This window comes from Lepidochelys kempii, chromosome 14 (genome assembly GCF_965140265.1).
Source record: "Lepidochelys kempii isolate rLepKem1 chromosome 14, rLepKem1.hap2, whole genome shotgun sequence".
NCBI lineage: Eukaryota > Metazoa > Chordata > Testudines > Cheloniidae > Lepidochelys > Lepidochelys kempii.
Window position 1 is genome coordinate 35,809,878 of NC_133269.1, and position 20,564 is coordinate 35,830,441.

Sequence of the window (20,564 nt, forward strand, 5' to 3'; positions counted from 1 at the left end):
CACTGCCTCCCATATGAATGGCTCATTGCAATTTCACTTACTCCATTTTTTTTTTCCTTTTTAAACCCACCAGGAGAGACAAAAGGGCCCTTGGGGACTTTACAATTCACTTTAATACAATTATTCCATGGATCATAAGAATGTAGAATCCATTTGCTTTTTTAAAAAATGCACCTGTAAAACCCCATTAAAAGCTGGAGATTATTGATTGTCTCCCTTTCAGGTTCATTTCTGCAGTATCCACCTCCTCCCCGTTCCCCTCTACCCCAGTTACCCTTCTCCAATGCCCCGTTTCTGGCTCTGGTTGCCCCACCCCAGTCTATGTCCCTGTAAACTGCTGTAATCCTGCAGCATCAGTGTTGGGACAAACAGACAGGTCGATGCCTTTTCCCCCTTCTCTTGGGTTTGACATACACAAATACACTTTGGCCTCCAGGACAAACTGTGCCATGTGAGGCTAACCATGTGTATTTCTAAGGCTCTATATTATACCCTGTGATGCAGGGACACAATCTGAACTGGGATCCTCTCCCCAAACACAGTAAAGGGAGGATTTTTTCTCCAGGGACAGAGGCCGGTGGGAAAGTGAAGATTGGGGCCTCATTATCGGCATCAAAAAATGCCACCCGCCCCTCTTCACAGTCCAGATAAATCCCGATCGTCCTGGGCCGTTCAGCAAGGGAGAGGGGGATCTTGGGGGAGGTGAGAGCCAGGTACTGAGTCCCACATTGACCCACGGCCCAGATGCCCTCCTCCGGGTTAACATTGACCCGTCCCTTCCTCCTCACAGACTCTCTGGCCACCCCTACAGCCCAGGCTCCCCCGTCCTCCACCTCCACCTCCCAGTAATGCCTCCCCGAGGAGAAGCCCTCCAGGCCCAGCACACAGCGAGAAGAATCAAATCTCTTGGGATTGTCGGGCATGTGCTGGCGCGTGTCTTCCCATCTCACGCTTTTCCCATCCTCAGACAGGACAAGGCGGGGGTGAGCCGTGTCTGGATCCAGAGTCACATCCGCTGGGGGGGGACCAAGAGAGAATCAGAGCGTTAGGGGCAGAGCTCAGCCCTGGGGGCGGCTGGGACCATTTCTCACACTCCCCAGCAGCCCCGTCCCGGCTGGGACCCTCCCTGATTTCCTGCCTCTCCGTCCCGGATCTCAGCAAGCTGCCTCTGCTGGGGCTGAGCAGGGATTTCACCGCGATTCCCTTCTCCCGGGCACTAGAGATGCTGTTACAGCTGTAGTTTTGGCTCCAGATTCTGCCTTTCTGTTTCCCACCCTGCTGCCCCACTCCTAGCCACAGCGCTGGGGAGAGTGGAGGCAGAACCGGCCTTAGAGGTGGGTGGGCTGGGCCGCTGCCCAAGGCGTGGTATTCAAGGGGACGCTGCGCTGGTACCTCCTACCCACTGACCTGCTGACAGCCAGTGCTTAATTTGTGCCGGGGCTGAGCCCCGGCACCTCTTTCAATACAAATTAAGCCCTGAGGGGAGGCGGTGGGGCCTGAATGAGGGGGACCAGTGGGGGTCAGGGGCTATAGGGTGGTGGGGCGCCTGTGGGGGCCAGGGGCACCAAAATACAAGTTCGCCCAGGCATGGGTGGTGAATATCAAAAGCCAGGGGAGACTAAGCCTCCCCTATCCCAGGCTGTGGCCCCACCCGTGCTCCATCCCAAGGCCCTACCCACGTTCCCCTGAAGCCGGCAGGGACTCAGCTCGGACTGGCGGCCAGGGGCTGGGCCGGCTGAGGCAGCTTGGGCCGGTGCAGCTGGAGTGCTCGGGGCTTCAGCAGTGCAGGGAGGGCTTGGGGCTCCAGCAGTGCAGAACCCCAAAGGGTGGGGTTCACCTGCCACCCGTGCACCCAGGCACCATTTTCTCTAAGGCCGGCCCTGAGTGGAGGGACACCAGCATCAGCAGCCTGGGTGGGTCCCTCAGCCAAGAGGGAAAAGAAGAGAAGAGGTAGAAGGAGAGAAGAGGATAGCCCGGGGGGGGGGGTGCAGGGTGAAAGGAGGGATCAGGGGTGGTAGGTGAGGGCATTAGGGAGGATAGAACTGCCCACGGGAAAAAGAAACCTAGATAAGACTTACGAATTATTTGTAAAGAAACATTTTCAAAATTAAGTGTGTGAAAGAAAAAACACCTCCCACTTTCCAACAAGCTCTCATCCTATGGGCTAGTCCCAAGGAATCTCCTCTAGTGCAGCATTTCCCATACTGGGGGGTCCGACCCAAAAGGGGATCGCAAGACTATTGGAAGGGGGGGTCGCGAGAGCAGTGGCTGAGGCTCCCAGCTCTGAAGGCAGCATTGTCGCCAGCAGCACCGCAGAAGTAAGGAAGGCGTGGTATGGAGGGGGTCCTCACTTTTTGAGGGGGGTCGTCACAGCCTGAAATATTTTCAAAGGGGGTCCTATCCAAAATAGGTTGAGAACCTCTGCTCTAGGCCCTTACAGAGTTCAGTAATGATAAGATCATTGTTTACTCTTATTGTCTGGACTTTACATGAGCAGCTAATTGGCCCATCTCCTCCCACTGACATATGTCAAGTTCCCTTCTTCTCAGATCCCTTCTCCGTACCTTGGAATTTCCTCAGAGTCTCCTTTAGCGCAATAGTTTTATGAGAGATGCTGCTGGGGGTTTTCTCCGGCTCAGGAGAAACCTCCTCTGGTTGCGGGACCTTCCCCAGCTCACACCTGGATAGAAACAGACTCTTCTAATTCATTAGTTAGTTTATTCCTTATTCTCCATTGTTTGTTTGCTGTTTTTAAAAAATCATCTTTCCCCATGACTTTCATGCTAAGGAACCCTGCTGTCCTGATCGGACTGGGGTAAAACCCTGACCCCAGTGAAGATCATGGCAAAATTTCTTTTGACTTCAGTGGGGCCAGGATTTCACCCCTTTGTATACCCCAGCCTCAGGGTACGTCTTCTCTACCAACATTAAAGCACGGCTGTGGCAGCCCTTTAACCTGGCTGTGTAGTCACGGTTCCAGCTACAGCTCTCTGCCAGCACTGTAGGAAAACCACCCCCCCCTTCCCCCCGAGGGGAGTAGCTACCAGCGCTGGGAGTGCTATAGATTTTGTCTGGTCCATCGATAAAGCACAGGAATAAAACTCTGTTAGGGAAGCTTCCACTGAGGGTTTGTCTACACTGCCACTTTAGAGCTCTGAAACTTGCATCGCTCAGGGGGGTGTTTTTTCACACCCCGGAGCTGACAGTTTCAGCGCTGTAAGGTGGCAGTGTAGACAAACCCTCAGTGGAAGCTTCCCCAACAGAGTTTTATTCCTGTGCTTTATCGATGGACCAGACAAAATCTATCTGAACCCACGGCCAATTCGATCCTTGGCTTTCCTGCTGCGATTAACCAGTAACAGGCAAAAAATATGACTTCTGTGCTGTACATCTTTGTGATGTGGCCCTTTGAGCGCTTGGAAGCGGACTGAGAGAACACCACAGCTCCAGCTTGTCTCACGCATCACCCAAAAGTCATCAGATCGCCAAGAATTTTGCTCTCAGCCAATAGAGATATAAACATAGATAAGTGGAGATCATCAATTTTTTTAAAATCTTCTTGCTCTATGTTCACATCAATCTTGTTTCACTATGAAAGCTGCTGTATGTTTGGAAATTCACTCCGCCTTCCCTCTAGGAGGAGGAAAGCACCCAGGTCTCCTCGTTCGGGGGGGCCTGCAAGGTAAGGCTTTCTGGAGCTTAGGACAGCTACGCTTGTCCTAGTCAAAGGGCAAGGAAGGAGGGATCCTTTCCCAGTGAGATGTATGGCAGGACAGGCACTGGCTTCCTCTTTTCAGCAGGGGTCTCAACCCAAGCTCTGCCCCAGGCCCCGCCCCACTCCATCCCTTCCCACAAGACCCCACCCTGCCCTGCCTCTTCCCACCCCGTTCTGCCCCCTCTCTGGAGCACGCCCCATCCTTGCTCTGCCATCTCCTCCCTAGTGCCTCCTGCACGTCGCTGAACAGCCGATCCGCAGCGGGCGGGAGGCGCTGGGAGGGAGGGGGAGGAGCTGATCGGCGGGGCCACTATTTTTTTCCGTGGGTGCTCCAGCCACGGAATCAGCACCTATGGCATGGAGCGTCTGTTACGTTTTTGTCCATTGCCTAGCATAATGGAGCCCCATGGGTCTGTGGTTTGGGGCCCCTAAACACGACCACAATACAAACCGATCATAAGAACAGCATGGAAACTTGTGAGTGGGAGTGAGAAGGTGCCACGTACCTGCTCAAGGTGCTTCGGACATCCTAGAAGGGGAAGGGAGAGAAGGAACCTGAGTGAAATCAACGAGATGCAACACAGACCAATCTCGGTAGCCGTTTAGATGATTTCAGGGTATAACCGTAGGGCTTTTCTTTGTACCTAACTGCTTAGTCCGTTGTGCCCCTGCCTTTGAGTGGGGTAGAAGAGAAGTAAGTTGAAATCCATTCTTTAGGCCAGTGGTTAGGGTGTGTACCTCTAAGGTGGGGAACCCCATCACATCTCTTCTTCTCATCAGGCAGGGATTGAACCAGGATTTCCTATCTCCCAACTGAGGACCCTAATTACTGAGCTAAAGGTTACAAGGGCGAGTCGGCTCTGCCACCAGAGTGGCTTTGTTTGGCACTAGTTACCCACCTGACTCATTCTCACAAGAACGATTTAGGCACCAGAAGCCACCAGGCTCCAAGTAAGGGGTTCCCATTTGCGGATCACAAGCAAGAGCCAGGCGCCTCCCCTGCAGCCCGGATTTGGGCACCTTCCTTTGTAAGAGTGGCAGGGCTCGGGACACACTCCTCTCCTTGGCATCTCCCATCGGCCAGCTTTGGCAGCTCCTTGCCTGGCATTCTGGTTTTTGTGGCTCCTGTTCTTCGGTGCCTAGATCTGCCTGTGCATTGTGTAGGGAGCCTGGGGGCCTAACATTGTGGATCCCACTGTTGTCCTAGTGATGTTCTAGGAACCTGAAAGTTAGGCCTTGCAATCCCAAGACCCTTTGGGATCCAGGTTTCTTTGCCTCAGTCCCCCGCATCTGTAAAATGCAGGTAATAATCCTTCCCTAAAAAGAGGATCAATGCATTAATTTTGGGGAGGCATGTAGATCCGATGATCATGGGGGTCATTTGAGTACCTACATAGATTATATTTGATTTAAAATACCCAGGTTCTCCGAACAATGAAACCAATAATAATACTAATGGTTAGAAACAGAAAAAAATTATATTTGAGCTGCATAACCTGTGAGTTCTACTCTGGCATTTGACTCCTGGACTCCAAGGCTCTTGCATATCAAGGATCCAGTATCTCACCTGCAAGAATTCACTCGCTGGCTGCTGGCACTTCCCCTCTAGCTCACTGATCATGTCATTTAGACAGGAAAGCTCCTCCAAGAGTTTGGCAATGTTCTCATCCCTTCTCTTCTCAATCTCCTTGTCCAGCTCTTCCAGCCGGGCCAGCAGGAATCGCTCTTGTTCCTCCAGGAACTGCCGCAGCTGCTCAAATTCAGACAGAATCTTCAGCCTCTCGGTTTCTACCTGCTCCTGTAACGAGGAAGGGAAAGGGCAAGGCCCACAGAGTGAGTCACCTGGGGCCAGATCTTCAGCTGGTTTAATACCATGAGTGTCAAGGCAGCTCTGCCAATTCAGGCCAGCTCCAGATGAGACCCTGGGTGCTCAATGGGGGTGGGGGGTGGAGGGGGTATTTTACTGCAACCTTAAATAGCGCTTGAGGGAAACTTTCCCATAAAAACATAAGAATGGCCAGATTGGGTCACACCAAAGGTCCATCTAGCTCAGTATCCTGTCTTCCGACAGTGGCCAGTGCCAGGTGCCCCAGAGGAAATGAACAGAACAGGGGACCATCAAGTGATCCATCCCCTGTCGCCCATTCCCAACTTCTGGCAAACAGAGGTGAGGGGCACCATCCCTGCCCATCCTGGCTAAGAGCCATTGATGGACTGTCCTCCAGGAACTTTTCTAGTTCCCAGTATTGTTCAGGGGAAGATTTTCCTACAGTTCCCTGATGGCTGTAATCTGACTGGTGTGTCTATGTGCCTGACACGAGAGAGTCTGTGACCTTCCAGGTAGATCCCTAAAGGAGAAGTTAAGACAGTTAAGTTAAGACCCTGAGGTTATGTCCACACAGCAAAGAAAAACCTGCAGCTGACCTGTGCAGCTGACTCGGGCTTGTGGGGCTCGGGCTGCAGCATAGGCACCGAATCCGGGGGTGCTCAATACCCACCAGCAGCCCCGTCGATCAGCTCCTCCTCCTCTCACCCAGCGCCTCTCATGCACCAGTGATCAGTGGCATGCAGGACATACTGGGGCGAGGTGGGGGAGGCGGAACGAGGGTGAGGTGCACTCGGGGGAGGGGATGGAACAGGGCAGGGCCTTGGGGGAACGGATGAAGTGAGGGCGGGGCATTGGGCAGAGCGGGGGTCAAGCACCGCCAGGGAAACGACAAAGTCAGCGCCACTGGGCTGCGGGGCTGTTTCATTGCTCTGTAGGCTTCTGGGCTCGGGCTGGAGTCCGAGCTCTCGGACCCTTCACTTCTCAGGGTCCCAGATCCCTCCACTTCTCAGGGTCCTAGACCCCCACAGCCTGAGCCCTGCGAACCTGAGTCAGCTGGCACAGGCCAGCCACGGGTGTCTAGTTGCTGTGTAGACATACTCTGGATGACATTGGGAGTGAGAGAGGCTGGGGCAAGCAAACGAACGAAAAAGAATGAAACAAAAGAGAACTCAACAGACAGCTTAACCCTCTAATACATTAACTCTGGAAATCCTGATAGTCGCTCCCAGAGATGCCCAAACACGTAGACATCTAGGGGTGCAAATAACCCAGTAATTCCCGGCCCATCCAAACACAGACACACAGGCCCAGACTGAGCCTGGACTCAGCAGGGATGAGGGGAGAACAGGCTCTTTCTGGATCTCCTGGGGAAGGCCACACAAGCTGCCTTGTGCCCCTGGAGCAGATGTGATGCTCCTGGCTGCTCAGGAGAGGGAAAGGAGGCGGCCAGGCCATGACCTCATGCCTGGTGCTAGCCAGCCCAGGATCACGCACTGCATCTCTCCCCCTTCACATATCAGAGTCCAGGGGCATTTTCATCAGCCCGAGTGCAGGACACAGAGTGTCTGCCACAATCCAGCCGGCACAGATGGGACATCCCCAAAGGGGAACATAGAAACACAGGATCTCACTCAGTGACACATGGTCACAGTATGAGACACAGCCTCTCCCATCCCCCACACTACCAGAGTGATTCGCACCTTGGGAGGGACACGCACCTACATGTCCTTGCTGGATAATAATAACCTGATACCTACCAGATGCTCCCAGATTCTTGCCTCTTTGGTCAGTTTCAATCCCATCAGCTTTTCTCTCTCTTCCTTCAGAGTCTGTAATTGGATCTGGAGTTTTTCCTGGCAAGGAAATAATGTTGAGTGTTCAACGTTTTTTCCCTTCTTTGGATAGCGGCGTAGGGAGAATTCAGTCCCTACAAACTATAACCTGGCTTCACGGATATGACTGTACTTGTTTAAACGCTTGCACCTGATTTAACTCAAAAGGAGAAAATGATTCCACAGCCATGCATAGTTGGCCACCAGGTTTGTCTCCTCCAATTCATTGGATTGTTTTACCGGTTACTGATGTTACAATCTTGGACCTCTGTATAGTCCTTAGCCCCCTGGCCTCTGAGACATCCGCATGTTTGGGAACCAAGAGGTGAGTGATTCCCGTGTCAGGAATAAAAGGAGTGACACAGACAATGGAAAAGAATGGCCATTGTTCAGCAAAACACTGAAACACATGCTTTCATTAGATCAGTGGTCTCCAACCTTTTTATGCACAAGATTGCTTTTTGAATTTAAGATCAACCCAGAATCTACCCAGCCCCTTTCCCGAGGCTGCACACTGCTCACTCCATTCCCCCTCTCCCCGTCGCTCGCTCTCCCCCGCCCTCACTCACTTTCACCGGGCTGGGGCAGAGGGTTGGAGTGCGGGAGGGGGTGCACGTTCTGGGCTGGGGCTGAGGGGTTTGGAGTGTGGGAGGAGGCTCTAGGTTGAGCCTGGATTAGGGGGTTGGGGTGCAGGATGGGGTGAGAGGTGAGGGCTCTGGGAGGGAGTTTGGGTGCAGAAGGGGGTTCTGGGTTGGGCCAAAGTGTTGAGGTGTGGGAGGGAGTGAGGGGTGCAAGCTCTGGGAGGGAGTTTGGGTGCTGGGTACGGGCTCAGGGCTGGGGCAGGGGCTTGTGGGGCTCGGGCTGCAGCATAGGCACTGAATCCGGGGGTGCTCAATACCCACCAGCAGCCCCGTCAATCAGCTCCTCCTCCTCTCACCCAGCACCTCTCATGCACCAGTGATCAGTGGCATGCAGGACACGCTGGGGCGGGGTGGGGGAGGCGGAACGAGGGTGGGGTGCACTCGGGGGAGGGGATGGAACAGGGCAGGGCCTTGGGGGAAGGGATGAAGTGAGGGCGGGGCATTGGGCATAGCAGGGGTCAAGCACCCCCAGGGAAACCACAAAGTCAACGCCACTGGGCTGCGGGGCTGTTTCATTGCTCTGAGGTGTGGGAGGGAGTGCAGGGTCTGGGAGGGTGTTTGAGTGCAGGAGGGGGCTCTGGGCTGGGGCAGGGGGGTGGGGTGCAGGAAGGGGTCCACGGTGGCTCCCAGTCAGCAGTGCACCGGGTCTGAGGGAGACTCCCTGCCTGCTCTGGCCCCGTACCGCTCTGGGAAGAAGCTGGCATGTCTCTGTGGCCTGGAGGCGGGGGGGGGGGGGTAGGGGGTAGAGGGGCAGGCGACTTCTTGCGCTGCCGATGGCCCCCCACCCCACCCGTGCCAACTCCGTAGCTCCCATTGGCCGGGAACTTGCAGGCGCGAGCAGCACACAGAGGCTCGCTGCCCCCTTCCCGCCAGGGGCCGCAGAGACATGCCAGCCCCTTCTGGGAGCGGCGTGAGGCCAGGGCAGGCAGGGAGCCTGCTTAGACCCGCTGCGCTGCTGGACTTTTAGCAGCCAGAGATTGCAGTCGACTGGGCAGAGGCTCCAGGATCGACCGGTCGATTGCAATCTACCAGTTGGTGACCATTGCGTTAGATCCAGGGAATAGTTCCATTGTCTTCATTCAGATAACTCACGCTCTTAAAGTTAAGCTCATGTCTAAGCGTTTTGCTGAATCGGGCCCTGTATTAGCTCCATCCGTTTTATTCAGCTCCTGAACAATGTCACTTTGAACAGAACTATTAGGTAGCAAAAGTTCAGCATCACTTTGATCCAACTCCCAGACGTTATTCGGCAAGAGGTTGAGAGCAGAGATCATTAACATAAGTGTGTCATTTCCTGTCTTCTTCATGCTATGTTTGTGTGTATATATATATATATATATATATATGTACAGGAAATGAGGCATTCAGATGAAACTGGCGAGAAACCTAAATATATGCAAGTCCAGAAATTCACAGTAGAAGATCCCATTCTATGTGATGCTTTACTTATTTAAACTCCTGCCTGTTACAATACGCTAGGCTTCCCTACCTTGTACTCCTGGGCAGCCTCCTCTATGGGAACCACGGTGTGAGATCTGTGAGCCTGGGACTCTCGGCAGATCACACAGATGGGGGCTTGATCCTCCTCGCAGAACAGTTTCAGGGTCTCCTGGTGTTTCTCACACACTCGCTCACCTCCTGAGCCTTTGGCTGCCTGTAAACTCAGCCGCTTGGCTATTTCGATAATTTTCGCCAGCTCCCTGTTGGGTCTGAAGTTTCTCTGCTGCGCGGTTTCTCTGCACTGAGGGCAGGAGAAGTTGGTATCCGACTCCTCCCAGTAGTCGGTGATGCAGGCCCGGCAGAAGTTGTGCCCGCAGTGGATAGACACTGGGTCTTTGAAATACTCCAGACAGATGGAACAAGAAGCTTCATCCTGGAGACTCTGTACAGGGCTCTCTGCAGCCATGGCTCCCAGCGGGGGAAAGTGACAGGTTTCATTTCACTTTCCTGCCTTTAGACTGCAGCCACAATTGGGTGTTTCTTCACTTAGGGTCTTTCTCATTGGCTGAGCTGGGGGGAAGCCTGTTTGATTTTCAGCCCCTGGAGACTGTGCAGAGAAATGCAAAGCTCTCTGTGAAGGGACCGATATTAAATTCCCCCAGGCAAAGAGCAGTTCTGAACTGGGGGGAAGGTGATAAATCTCTGTTTCTTTTGGAGGAAAAACCCTGAGAAAACACTGTAGCTTTTTCAAAATTAAATACATAAAATAGCCATTTAAACATAATGACATATAGGCCCATTGGAGGTTTCTGTTTATGGTTTAATATAAAAAACTGACAAACATAAGTTAGGCCCTGATCCTGTTTATACACCAAGGCAAACTCCTTCCAAAACATGGCAAAGATGAAATGCACAGTTAAGGCCGTGCAAATAACCTAAGCTCTGCCCCTTCTACTTTATCTCCTACTGACCTTCCACCTCCTCTCCCACCATCCTTTCTGTGTCAGGTGAGGAAGGGCCCCTAATGAAGGAAGTTTTGAGTGGGACTTCAAAGTAAAATCTTTGGAGTAAAAGCTCCTCGTGGCCACAGGTGCCAGGGGGACCCCGGAATTTCCTGCCACCATGGGTGGCAGGTCCGCAGCTCCTGGTTGCCGTGGGCAGCAGAGGTCCCCACAGCTCCCAGTGAACATGGGTGGTGAGGGCCCCTTGGAGCTTCAAGCTGTTGTAGGCAGCAGGACCCCTGCCACAGCTCCCAGCCTCCACGGGGGCAGGGGACCCAGGAGCTCTGAGCTGCTGTGAGCACTGGGGGGTCCTTCAAAGCTCCTGGCCGCTGCAGGTGGCAGGGGTACCCCAGAGCTCCAGGTGGGGGGATCCTGGAGCTCCAAGCCCCCACAAGCAGTGGGAGCCCCCAGAGCTTGGAGCAGCCCCTGCAGCTGCCTAACCTCTGCAAGCAGTGTGGAGACCCCGCAGCTGGGCTCCCCATTGTGTCAGGGATATTTTTAGTCAAAGTCACAGACAGGTCACAGGCTTCCGTGAATTTTTTTCATTGCCCGTGACCTGTCCACGACTTTTACTAAAAATATCCATGACAAAATCTTAGCCTTAGTGATAATATATCAGACGTTTGGGGAAAGCCAATGATCCCCCTTCCCCACATCTCCTGCCCTGAAGAATTATTGCAGAGGCCAGACAGCAGGAGCCGCGGGTCTCACCGCAACCCGCATGGATCCTAGGGGATGCCCAGGAAAGCAGGGCTATCCATGTAATGTCCCAGGGGCCCTGCACCATATTAGACCCCCAAGCCTGGAACCAATAGGGATCTCCCTTGGCTACAGCTGCCCACAGACACCCAGATGGCGCGCTCAGTGGGAATGGTACCGTGACCCGGAGCTGTGCCTTCTCCACTGGGTAAGTTCTAAAGGCCACAGTGGAGCTGATGTGCATTCCCAGCCAGCTGGCCACAGCTCCACCTCGACCCCCTTGTGGCTTCAGTACCATGCGGAGGGGCCTCAACAGGCCTGGGGAGAGCTGATGCCACACAGGGTATGCCTACACTGCACACTAAGCCTGGGCTGTGACAGGTTTGAGCCCAAGCCCCCTTTCCGTCCACACACAAATCAGTGTGACTCGGGTCAGTGCGTGTCACGGGCCCCAATAGGGGAACGGCTCAGAGCCCGAGTCCTGCTGTGGCTCTGGTCCAAGCCTTGTCATGGTGCAGTGTGGACACAGCTCAAGCCCCAGACCTGAGCCAGAGGAGACCTGGGTTTACAAGGCGGTGCAGACAGACCTTCAGTGGCCCATGGACTTTCCCAATTGAAACAAACTTCTCCTCTACTGGCGGGGAACGGCCTTTGCCCAGCAGGGAATGTAAATCCTTCTCCAAACCCAGCGCCCGACCCCGAGCTCCTCTGCTGCTGCCGGCTCAAGCCGAGGGCTTTTCATTTATCATTTATTGACGACAGCATGTGAAGTTGGGAGCTTCTTGCTCAGCCCCGTCTCCTAATGGAGAGAACACAGTCCTTTCCGCTGAGTGGCAGGGAGTTTCTGGGGTAACTGCCATGGGCGGCGGGTATTAACGACCAGGGCAGGCTAAGCCTCCCCTGACCCAGGCTGTGGCCCCACCCATGTTCCCCTGGGCGTCCCGCCCTCCCTCTCCCTCTACCCAGAAGCTGGCGGGGGCTCAGCTCCAGCCAGCAGCCTGGAGCTCAGGCCCACCGGCGGCCAGGGCAGCGCTTAGGCCAGCCCAGGAAGGGGCTCAGCTTAGTGGCCCAGCCCGGTGCTCGGGTGGGGCTGGCAGCTCAGCTGGGTGCTCTGGCCAGCCTGGTGCTTGGGGGCATGGGCAGCTTACTCGGGGGCTGAGGCAGGTGGCCTGGGTCTCCTCTGGTCGCAGGGGGGGCATCTCGGGGCTCAGGCTGCCGGGGGCTTGGCCTCAAGGGGTGGGGCTGGTGGGCTAGCCTCCCCAAATGGGAGGTTCACCCACCACCCTGGTAATTGCTTTGGCCTCTTTAATATTGGTAGATAAAATCAGGATGCAGAACCCAGCCCCAACCCAGAGCCTGCACCCCCAGCCAGAGTCCTTACCTCCCCGCACACACCCCAACCCCCTGCCCCAGCCTGGAGCCCCCTCCTGCACCACAAACCCCTCATTTCTGGCCCCATCAAAAGCCTGCACCCCCAGCCCAGAGCCCATAACCCCCTGCATCCCAACCCTCTGCTCGAGCCCGGAGCCCTCCCACTCAGCCCGAACCCCTCATCCCCAGCCCCACCCCAGAGCCCAAACCCCCAGCTGGAGCCTTCACCCCCCTCCCACATCCCAACCCAACCCCCTGCCCCAGCCCAGTGAAAGTGAGTGAAGGTGGGGGAGAGCAAGCAACAGAGGGAGGGGGGATGGAGCAAGCGGGGACGGGGCCTCGGAGAAGGGGCAGGGCAGGGGTGTTCGGTTTTGTGCGATTAGAAAGTTGGTAACCCTAGTCACGCAGAACAAGCCCCACACTCCTCCAAGGTAGTTTGGGGCCTTACTTCCACTGATTTCAATGGAAGTTAGGGGCCTGAATACCTTTAAAAATCTAAGACAGCCCTGCTCTAAAGAGCTTCCAGACTAATTCAGAGCCGGGATAAGAACATAGGAATGGCCAGAGTGGGTCAGACCAAAGGTCCATCCAGTGTCCTGTCTTCCGACAGTGGCCAGTGCCAGCTGCCCCAGAGGGAATGAACAGAACAGGTGATCATCAAGTAATCCATCCCCTGACGTTCTCCTAAAGTGTGGGAAAACGGCTCCAGTTTTCAACAGCTGCATGGAATTCTGGGGACCCGTCACAACCCAAACTGTATGTTAACCACGTTCATCTCCCCAGAAATGTAAAATTGAGAAGAGAAACCTGCAGGGTCAGTCTTCCGGGTGAGCGACCATCCAAGGTGCCGTGGTCAAGAGGCACGGAGCAGGGCAGGCCTGGAGTGCCAGGCTGTGGAAGGGAGCTTGGGGCAATGGGGACTGAGGAGGCAGTGAGGACTAGGGGCGATAGGGGGAGGAAGCCGGGGAGGCAGCGGGGGCCAGGGGCGATGGGGGGATGCATGGGGAGCCCAGGGAGGCAGTGGGGGCCAAGGGCGATAGGGGGATGGGTGGGGGGCCCGGGGAGGCAGCGGGGGCCGGGGGGGAGATGGTTGGGGAGGCAGCAGGGCCCAAGTCCCCACCCACCTGCCACTCCTCTCCGCCTCCTCCCCCAAGGCCCCACCCACCCCCCCACTCACTCCTCTGAAGGAGCAAGTGGCAGGCGGGGGAGGCCCTGGGGGAAGAGGTGGAGCGAGGGCAGGACCTCGGGGGCAGAGCACAGGCCAGCCCACAGCCCAGGCATTACCACCGGTTCTCCAAAGGCAGCGGGCCAGTGCACCCCCGAAGGGAGGTGGCCCGTGCCACATCCACGGCATTTGCCCTCCTGCATGACCAGCTTTTTTGAGGGAGGCACAGCTAGTAACTGACTGGACACTGCCTCTCTGCTACTGACACCAAGCAGAGCTGTGACCGTGGGCAGGGCAGTCACTGGCTGCTGGTGGGGGGCAATAGCTCCCTGTCACGGTGCTCGGGGTGGGGGGGAGATGCTGCTTTCCCATTAGGTGATGGGCGAGGCCCTGCCGCTGGCTCCTGGCACTGGGTGGATTTTACAGCTGGAGCAGGGAGTCCCCATCCTGAGCCCAGGCCGTTGTGTGAACTGCCCCCAGCCAGGAGCGGCCCTGGGTGGGGTGTTATTGGGGGATGTGTTGCGCACACACCCCCTCTGCCCGCTGTGGGGGGGGAAACTGCTGCAGCCCTTCAACAGATCCATGCACCGTCCCCCCACCCGCCGCGGCCAGCTGGATAATACCACGTTGCAGCCATTTCGCCCCACTGGGCGAATTCGCTGGCCTCCGAACCGGCTGCTTTGTTCCAAAATCACTTCCCGCCACTCAGAGCCTCTGCCCGCCAGTTTGCCTCTTCTGCTGCCCGGGCAAATGTTGGGGGCTTTGCCTGGCCTCCGCTCACGGGACCTTCCCATCTCTGCAGCCCATCGCCAGCCTGCCTCTCCTCAGGGCATCGTTGCTGACTCACTGTAGAGCTTCAGTCTGCACTCTGGTCCTCGGTGCTTCTTGGTGCCTTCTGCACAGCTGACGGGCTGGTGAGAGTGTTCCTGTGAAACCCCTGCATGAAACAAGCCAGATGGGCCGAGCTTTTTGTTCACTAAGGCCTCTTTTCAACTTCATCCCTCTGGCAGTGTGAAGGGGCCTTAAAGCGGGCAGTCCCTGACCCAGGGGCTGGTCACTGCATGGGCCAACAGGGAGCCCATGAGCCCAGGAAGCACAGAGCCACCCAGCCCTGCTCTGCCCCCCAGTTCCGCTCCGGCCCGGGCCCCCCAGTCCCTGCCACCCAGACACTAAAAGTCCGCTTACTAACCGGCCTCTGCCACCAGGGGGTGGGAAGACCAGCAGCTGCTGCTGAAGCCTGGAGGAGCACACAGAGACAGCTGGAGGCTCCCTCATCCTGCCGTGAGCATGGCTCCCCCTCCCTGTCCCAGTCACCCCCCAACCCCTGGAATGGAGCTCCCCCTCCCCCATCCTGCCCCATCACCCCCCCACACCCCAGCTCCAGGCGGGGCTCGGACCAGATATGGGGGGCGCAAGTGTAAAAGTTTGGGGTCCACCGCTTTAGGAAGATGGATCACAGGGCCTTAAATAAAGGGCCTCAACTGCAGGATTTTGTGCCACCAAGGCTGATGCCCGTGCCCCTTCCCAGCACGGTGCCGGCGGGGGGCAGGGGGGAGAGTCGGAAGGAGCCACGTGCCTGCTCAAGGCGCTTCCAGTGTCCTAAGAGGGAGGAAGAGAAAAGGAAGCTCATCCCCAAGCTGATAAAAGTGAACAAACGGTGACCATTTACACAGGGCACCACGCAACCACCGGGATGTTCACTGAGCTGCAGCCAGCTTGTCCCTTTGAAGCACAACTCGGTGGCTATACAGTAACACCACCTCTGTTTTGCAGCGGTGCATGTACACAAAGGGCGAGCCATTGGCCTGCACTACAATGCCAACATAGGCATGCCGGTGGCGTCAGGGTTGGCACATCTGCCTTCAAGCAATGCCCTGACTCACAGATGCGTTTCCCCAGGGATGTTCGACCCCCAATCTGCTGCAGGCCCCACCCCTTCACCCACGGCTCCGTCCCGCCTCACCTCTTCCCGCCCCACCTCTTCCCACCCTGTTCTGCCCCCTCCCCCTGAATGCACCCCGCCTTTTCCTGTACCCCCCACCCCCCCAGTCTCCTGCACGCTGTGGAACAGCTAATCACTAACACATCTAATCAATGACGGGCAGGAGGCCCTGGGCAGGGGGGAGGGGGACAAGCTAATTGGTGGGGCTCACCAGTGGGTGCTGCCCACCCACCTTTTTTTTCCCTGGGTACTCCATCCCCAGAGCACCCATGGAGTTGGTGCCCATGCCCGGAGTTCTTTTTGTGTCCAACCCAGAGTGGGAGAGGAAGGCTTCAAAGCAAAGAATTTAAAATATCCATAATCATACCCCTCTCCTAGGACCTTGCCACCCTGACAAATCGCAGCTGGAAAATGAACGAAAATAATGATCCTATAAAGCCATGGAAAACAAGGGAGAGTTTATATTTAACCACCTATAGGTGAGATCTATGAAATTTCAGTCCTATGTGGCTCCTGGCTCTAACCTTCTACCCCTTCTCTATATTTCCCTGCAAAGATCTGAGGTCTCGCCTGCAGGAACAAACTCCCTGGCTACCGGCACTTCCCGTCCATCTCGCTGATCGACTCACTGGGATGGGAAATCTCCTCCGAGAGCGTGGTGATATTTTCTTCCTGTCTCTTTAGGCGATTGCCTCCTTCAGCTCCGCCGGCTGGGCCAGCAGGGGTCGCTCTTGTTCCTCAAGAAAGTGGTGCCTGTTCTGAAACAGAGCCACAATCAGCTGTCTCTCGGCCTCGATCTGTTCCTTGTAGCAAAGAGGAGCAAAAACAGGCAAAAGGACAGTTCAGAAAGACAGGGTGCATGAAAATTGTCATTAAAAAAATGATTTCACATGATTTTTTATGTTGCAGTTGCTGGTTCTTTCCCTTCTTCCCATTTAAACCTGTTAAATTGCTAATGATCATGTGTTGGGCCTCTTTGTTTAGCTTCCAAATTGTTCCTAGAGTTTCAGATTTTAGAGAGAGGTTTTTCCTGGAAGGGCATTTCACAGTTAACACAACACGGAGCCCAGGGCCTCCTTAACATCCTTACAGGAAGAGCAACAAACTCAACCACAAACTGGATAAGCAAGTTTACAACCAGCAAACACCACCTTCCAGGGGATTGAAATGCCTACAGGCAACAAAGCTAAAGCAAGCAGAGGAAGCTACACTTCTCCTCCCAGGTGAGGGAGAGAGGCACCAGTTGTCTCTCTCCCTCCCTTCCCATGCAGGGGGAGGGGAAGAAAGGTACTTTGGGGCAGAAGAAGAAAGAGCACATGGTGGAGAGAATGGGGACCCTGGTGTGTGGGGAGGGGTGCAGCCAGAACTCCTGGTGGAGGGGGCAGGGGTTTAGGGGACCCTGACATTGGAAGGGTGAATGGGGGTGCACCCAGAGCTGCTGGCATGGGGGAGATTGGGGGAGTTGCAGGGAGTCCCTGAAATAGAGGGGGACAGGAGAGTGGCCCCTGGGGAGTGGGGGTGGAGAGATGCAAGGAACCTCTGCTGTGTGCCATGAGCTTCGGACAGAAGCCACAACATTTTATTATAAATTTAATATTAAAATCCAATATCCCCCGTTTGAAGATTAGGTTTGCCAAGCCACAGCCTGATGATTGTAAAATAAAATAATAATTTCCTCGTCGAATCTGTCAACCTTAAGCAATGCCGTTTTGTTAGGGGTGCTGTATCTGGGGAACCGGCAGAAGTAACCTTACATATGGACTACGGCCCCTGTCCTGCAGCCCCATGAGACCAGAATGGATAAAAATCAATTATTTTTTTTAATAAAGAGGAAAAATGGATTTTAATTTAAACTGGATTTTTTTTATTTTGTTAGTTTAAGTATAATATTTTTTTAAAGAAATCTGTATTTAATACAAAATATATTAAGGCCTAAACTTATTATAATTTAGTTGTAAATGTGAAACGAGTGTCAATAAGAGACGTTTATGTAAGGTTGTTTTGTTTTAATAGCAATAAATTCTTTTGTGTGTTTAACTAAATTCCAGTTACCTTCCTAATAAAGCTTGACAAACAACATGTGAACAAAAAGTTAATTAGTTAGTAAATAAACAATATATCAGTCCCCATTTTCTAACACACTCTAAAAATGTACAATTCATAAGAATCTGAAAATACTGAGCTATGCAATTGCATAAATGAATGGACAAAGAGTGCTCCCTCTTAGGTAGCAAAAAAAGGTACCAAATCTAGTGCAAAGGCTCCACTGAGCTATAAATCTACATGTTTTAGTGGTAATCTCAACCAGTAAGAATGCCTCTTTCTTCCAAAAATAAAGTACTAAAGGAAAAGTTGATTCAAAGGGATGGTTTAAAGCCAAGCTTCCCACTTGGTGATTTGAATCAATCCACCCTATATGAGACACACCAAATTTCAGCACAGTCGGAGGAAGCGGACAGGTTTCAGAGCCCATAGAAAAGACTATTAGCTTCTCCAGACTCCAGGTTGCCTATAATACAGCTGAGTGGTTGCTATTATCCTGGGACTGGCCAACACACACAATGACTCCAGACCAACGGTTTTCTATCAGGGGTACACGTACCCCTGGGGGTGCGCAAAGGTCTTCCAGGGGATATGTCAACTCATCTAGATATTTGCCTTAGTTTTGCAACAAGGTTGAAGAGGGATAGCTCAGTGGTTTGCACATTGGCCTGCTAAACCCAGGGTTGTGAGTTCAATCCTTGAGAGGCCATTTAGGGATCTTCTGGGGCAAAAATTGGGGATTGATCTTGCTTTGAATAGGGGGTTGGACTAGATGACCCCCTGAAGTCCCTTCCAACCCTGATATTCTATGAACAGGCTACATAAAAAGCACTAGCAAAGTCAATACAAACTAAAAGTTCATTCCAACAATGACTTGTTTATACTGCTCTATATGTTACATCAGTGTTCCTTAACCTGGGGTCACCATTTATTTTATAATTATATAAGTAAATATGAGAAAGGAAGCAATTTTCCGGTACAAGCGTGCTGTGACACTTTTGTATTTTTATGTCTGATTTAGTAAGCTAGTTGTTTTTCAGGGAGGTGAAACTTGGGGATGGGCAAGACAAATCAGACTCCTGAAAAGGGTACGGTAGTCTGGAAAGGTTGAGAACCACTGCTCCAGACTAATACTCCCCCCCCCCCCGCCCATGGGGAGGGAGGCAAAACAAAGGCCCTACACCCTGGACTGCCCAGAGGGGAGTTCACCACACCCCCCTTGGTGCTGTAGCTAGCTGCCCATGGCTGCTGGAGATCGGACCTAGCCCCAGTGCAGGGGCAGGGACAGCCTACAGAGGGCCATACTCCCATATGCACAATCCCAACAGGTGACACGTGCTCACAGAGACACACACACAATCCCCTGACAGTCTGAGGGTGACACTCACACAGGGGGAGAGCCCCCAGCACCCATGTCCCTGTTGGCTCACAACAATGGGCACCTACCAGGTATTCCTCGCTTCTACCCTCTTCCATATCTTTACATTCCTCCAGCTCATCCCTCTCTTCCTTCAGAGCCTCCAAAAGGGCCTTGATTTCGCCCTGAGCAAAGAGAAAGTGATTTGGGGGCGGCGGGGTTCAGTTGATGGATGTGCGACATGCACTCAAGTTTAGTTTGGAGATTTTTTCATGGGGCGGAGGAAGTTGGTCTCTTTCTCTTGTGAGTCCTGTGCATCAGGGATGACTCCTGCTCTCTGAAATACTAGAGAACGCAATACTGATCAAACCTAAACTGGCAGTGGTACAAGTTCTGTAGCTGCAGAAAAGGGTCTTACCTTTTCTGGGTACAGGAATGGGTGACAGGGGATGGCTCACTTGATGATCTGGGTTGGAGGGATAGCTCAGTGGTTTGAGCATTGGCCTCCTAAACCCAGGGTTGTGAGTTCAATCCTTGAGGGGGCCATTTGGGATCTAGGGCAAAAATTAGGGGTTGGTCCTGCTTTCAGCAGGGAGTTGGACTAGATGGACCTCTTCAGGTTCCTTCCAACTCTGGTGTTCTATGATCACCTGTTCTGTTCATTCTCTCTGGGGCACCTGACATTGGCCACTGTTGGAAGACAGGATACTGGGCTAGATGAACCTTTGGTTTGACCCAGTCCGGCCGTTCTTAAGTTCTTACCTTTTAACCCCGGATGGCCTCCTCCGTGGGAGCCACCACATGGGCTCTGTGAGCCCAGGATGCTCTGCAAACCAGACAGCTGGGAGTTTGATCCTCCTCACAGAAGAGTTTCAGGGCCTCCTGGTGTTGCTCACATCCTCCCTCTGCTTCTGGCTGTCTGGAAACTCAGCCCTTTGGCTATTTTGACAACATTCCCTAGCTCCCTGGTGCGCCTGAAGTTTCTTCTCTGGGCTGTTTTTCTGCACTGTGGGCAGGAGAAGTTTCTACCTGATCCCTCCCAGCACAGGCTGATGCAGGCTCAGCAGAAATTGTGCCCTCAGTATATGGAATAATCCAGACAGATGGAACAAGTCAGCTCTCTTTGGAGATGCTCTACAGTGGCCATGGCTGAGGGCTCCTCCAGGAAGCAGCAAATCTAGCTAGCAGGGGGAATTGTTGGTGAAATTTTCATGTGTTCTGCCTGTTGCAGGAAAGGGGTGTTTCCATGCCTGGGCCAGCCCTGGCTGGCTGGGCTGTAATGGGTCCTGAATAGCAGTTCCAGCCCCAGGGGCGGTGGAAAGACATGTGACCCCTCTCTATACTGGGAACCTTATCATCTTAAATCCCTGGGGGTGACTGTGGGAGGAAGAGAATAAATCTGGTGTTTTGTCGGGGGGCAGGGGGCAGAGTGGGGTTACCACTTGGCCTGTATTTGACCGGCCTGCAATGGCGCTGGAACATGTTTAATAGTGGGGTGCTGAAAGCCAGCTCCCTTACCCCGTCTGCACA

At 53.9% G+C, this 20,564-nt stretch overlaps 1 protein-coding gene across 1 annotated transcript; it reads right to left on the reverse strand.

Moving 5' to 3' along the window:
• Positions 1-124: 124 nt before the first annotated feature.
• Positions 125-9,923, reverse strand: LOC140897761 (E3 ubiquitin-protein ligase TRIM39-like). Its single transcript, XM_073310775.1, has 6 exons — positions 9,506-9,923; positions 7,301-7,396; positions 5,283-5,513; positions 4,222-4,244; positions 2,565-2,680; positions 125-1,015 (listed from the first exon to the last, which is right to left on the reverse strand). Exons 1-6 carry the CDS (start codon positions 9,920-9,922, stop codon positions 474-476), a joined length of 1,425 nt encoding a protein of 474 aa, XP_073166876.1. The 5' UTR covers position 9,923; the 3' UTR covers positions 125-473.
• Between the last annotated feature and the right edge of the window lie 10,641 nt (positions 9,924-20,564).

Bases quoted from the DNA above. Each gene is read 5' to 3' on its own strand.
- LOC140897761 (XM_073310775.1), bottom strand. From the start codon at position 9,922: ATGGCTGCAGAGAGCCCTGTACAGAGTCTCCAGGATGAAGCTTCTTGT. The intron at 5,514-7,300 runs GTAGGTATCAGG...TCCTCGTTACAG, and splicing joins CAAGAATCTGGGAGCATCTG to GAGCAGGTAGAAACCGAGAG. The intron at 1,016-2,564 runs GTACGGAGAAGG...GTCCCCCCCCAG, and splicing joins GACTCTGAGGAAATTCCAAG to CGGATGTGACTCTGGATCCA.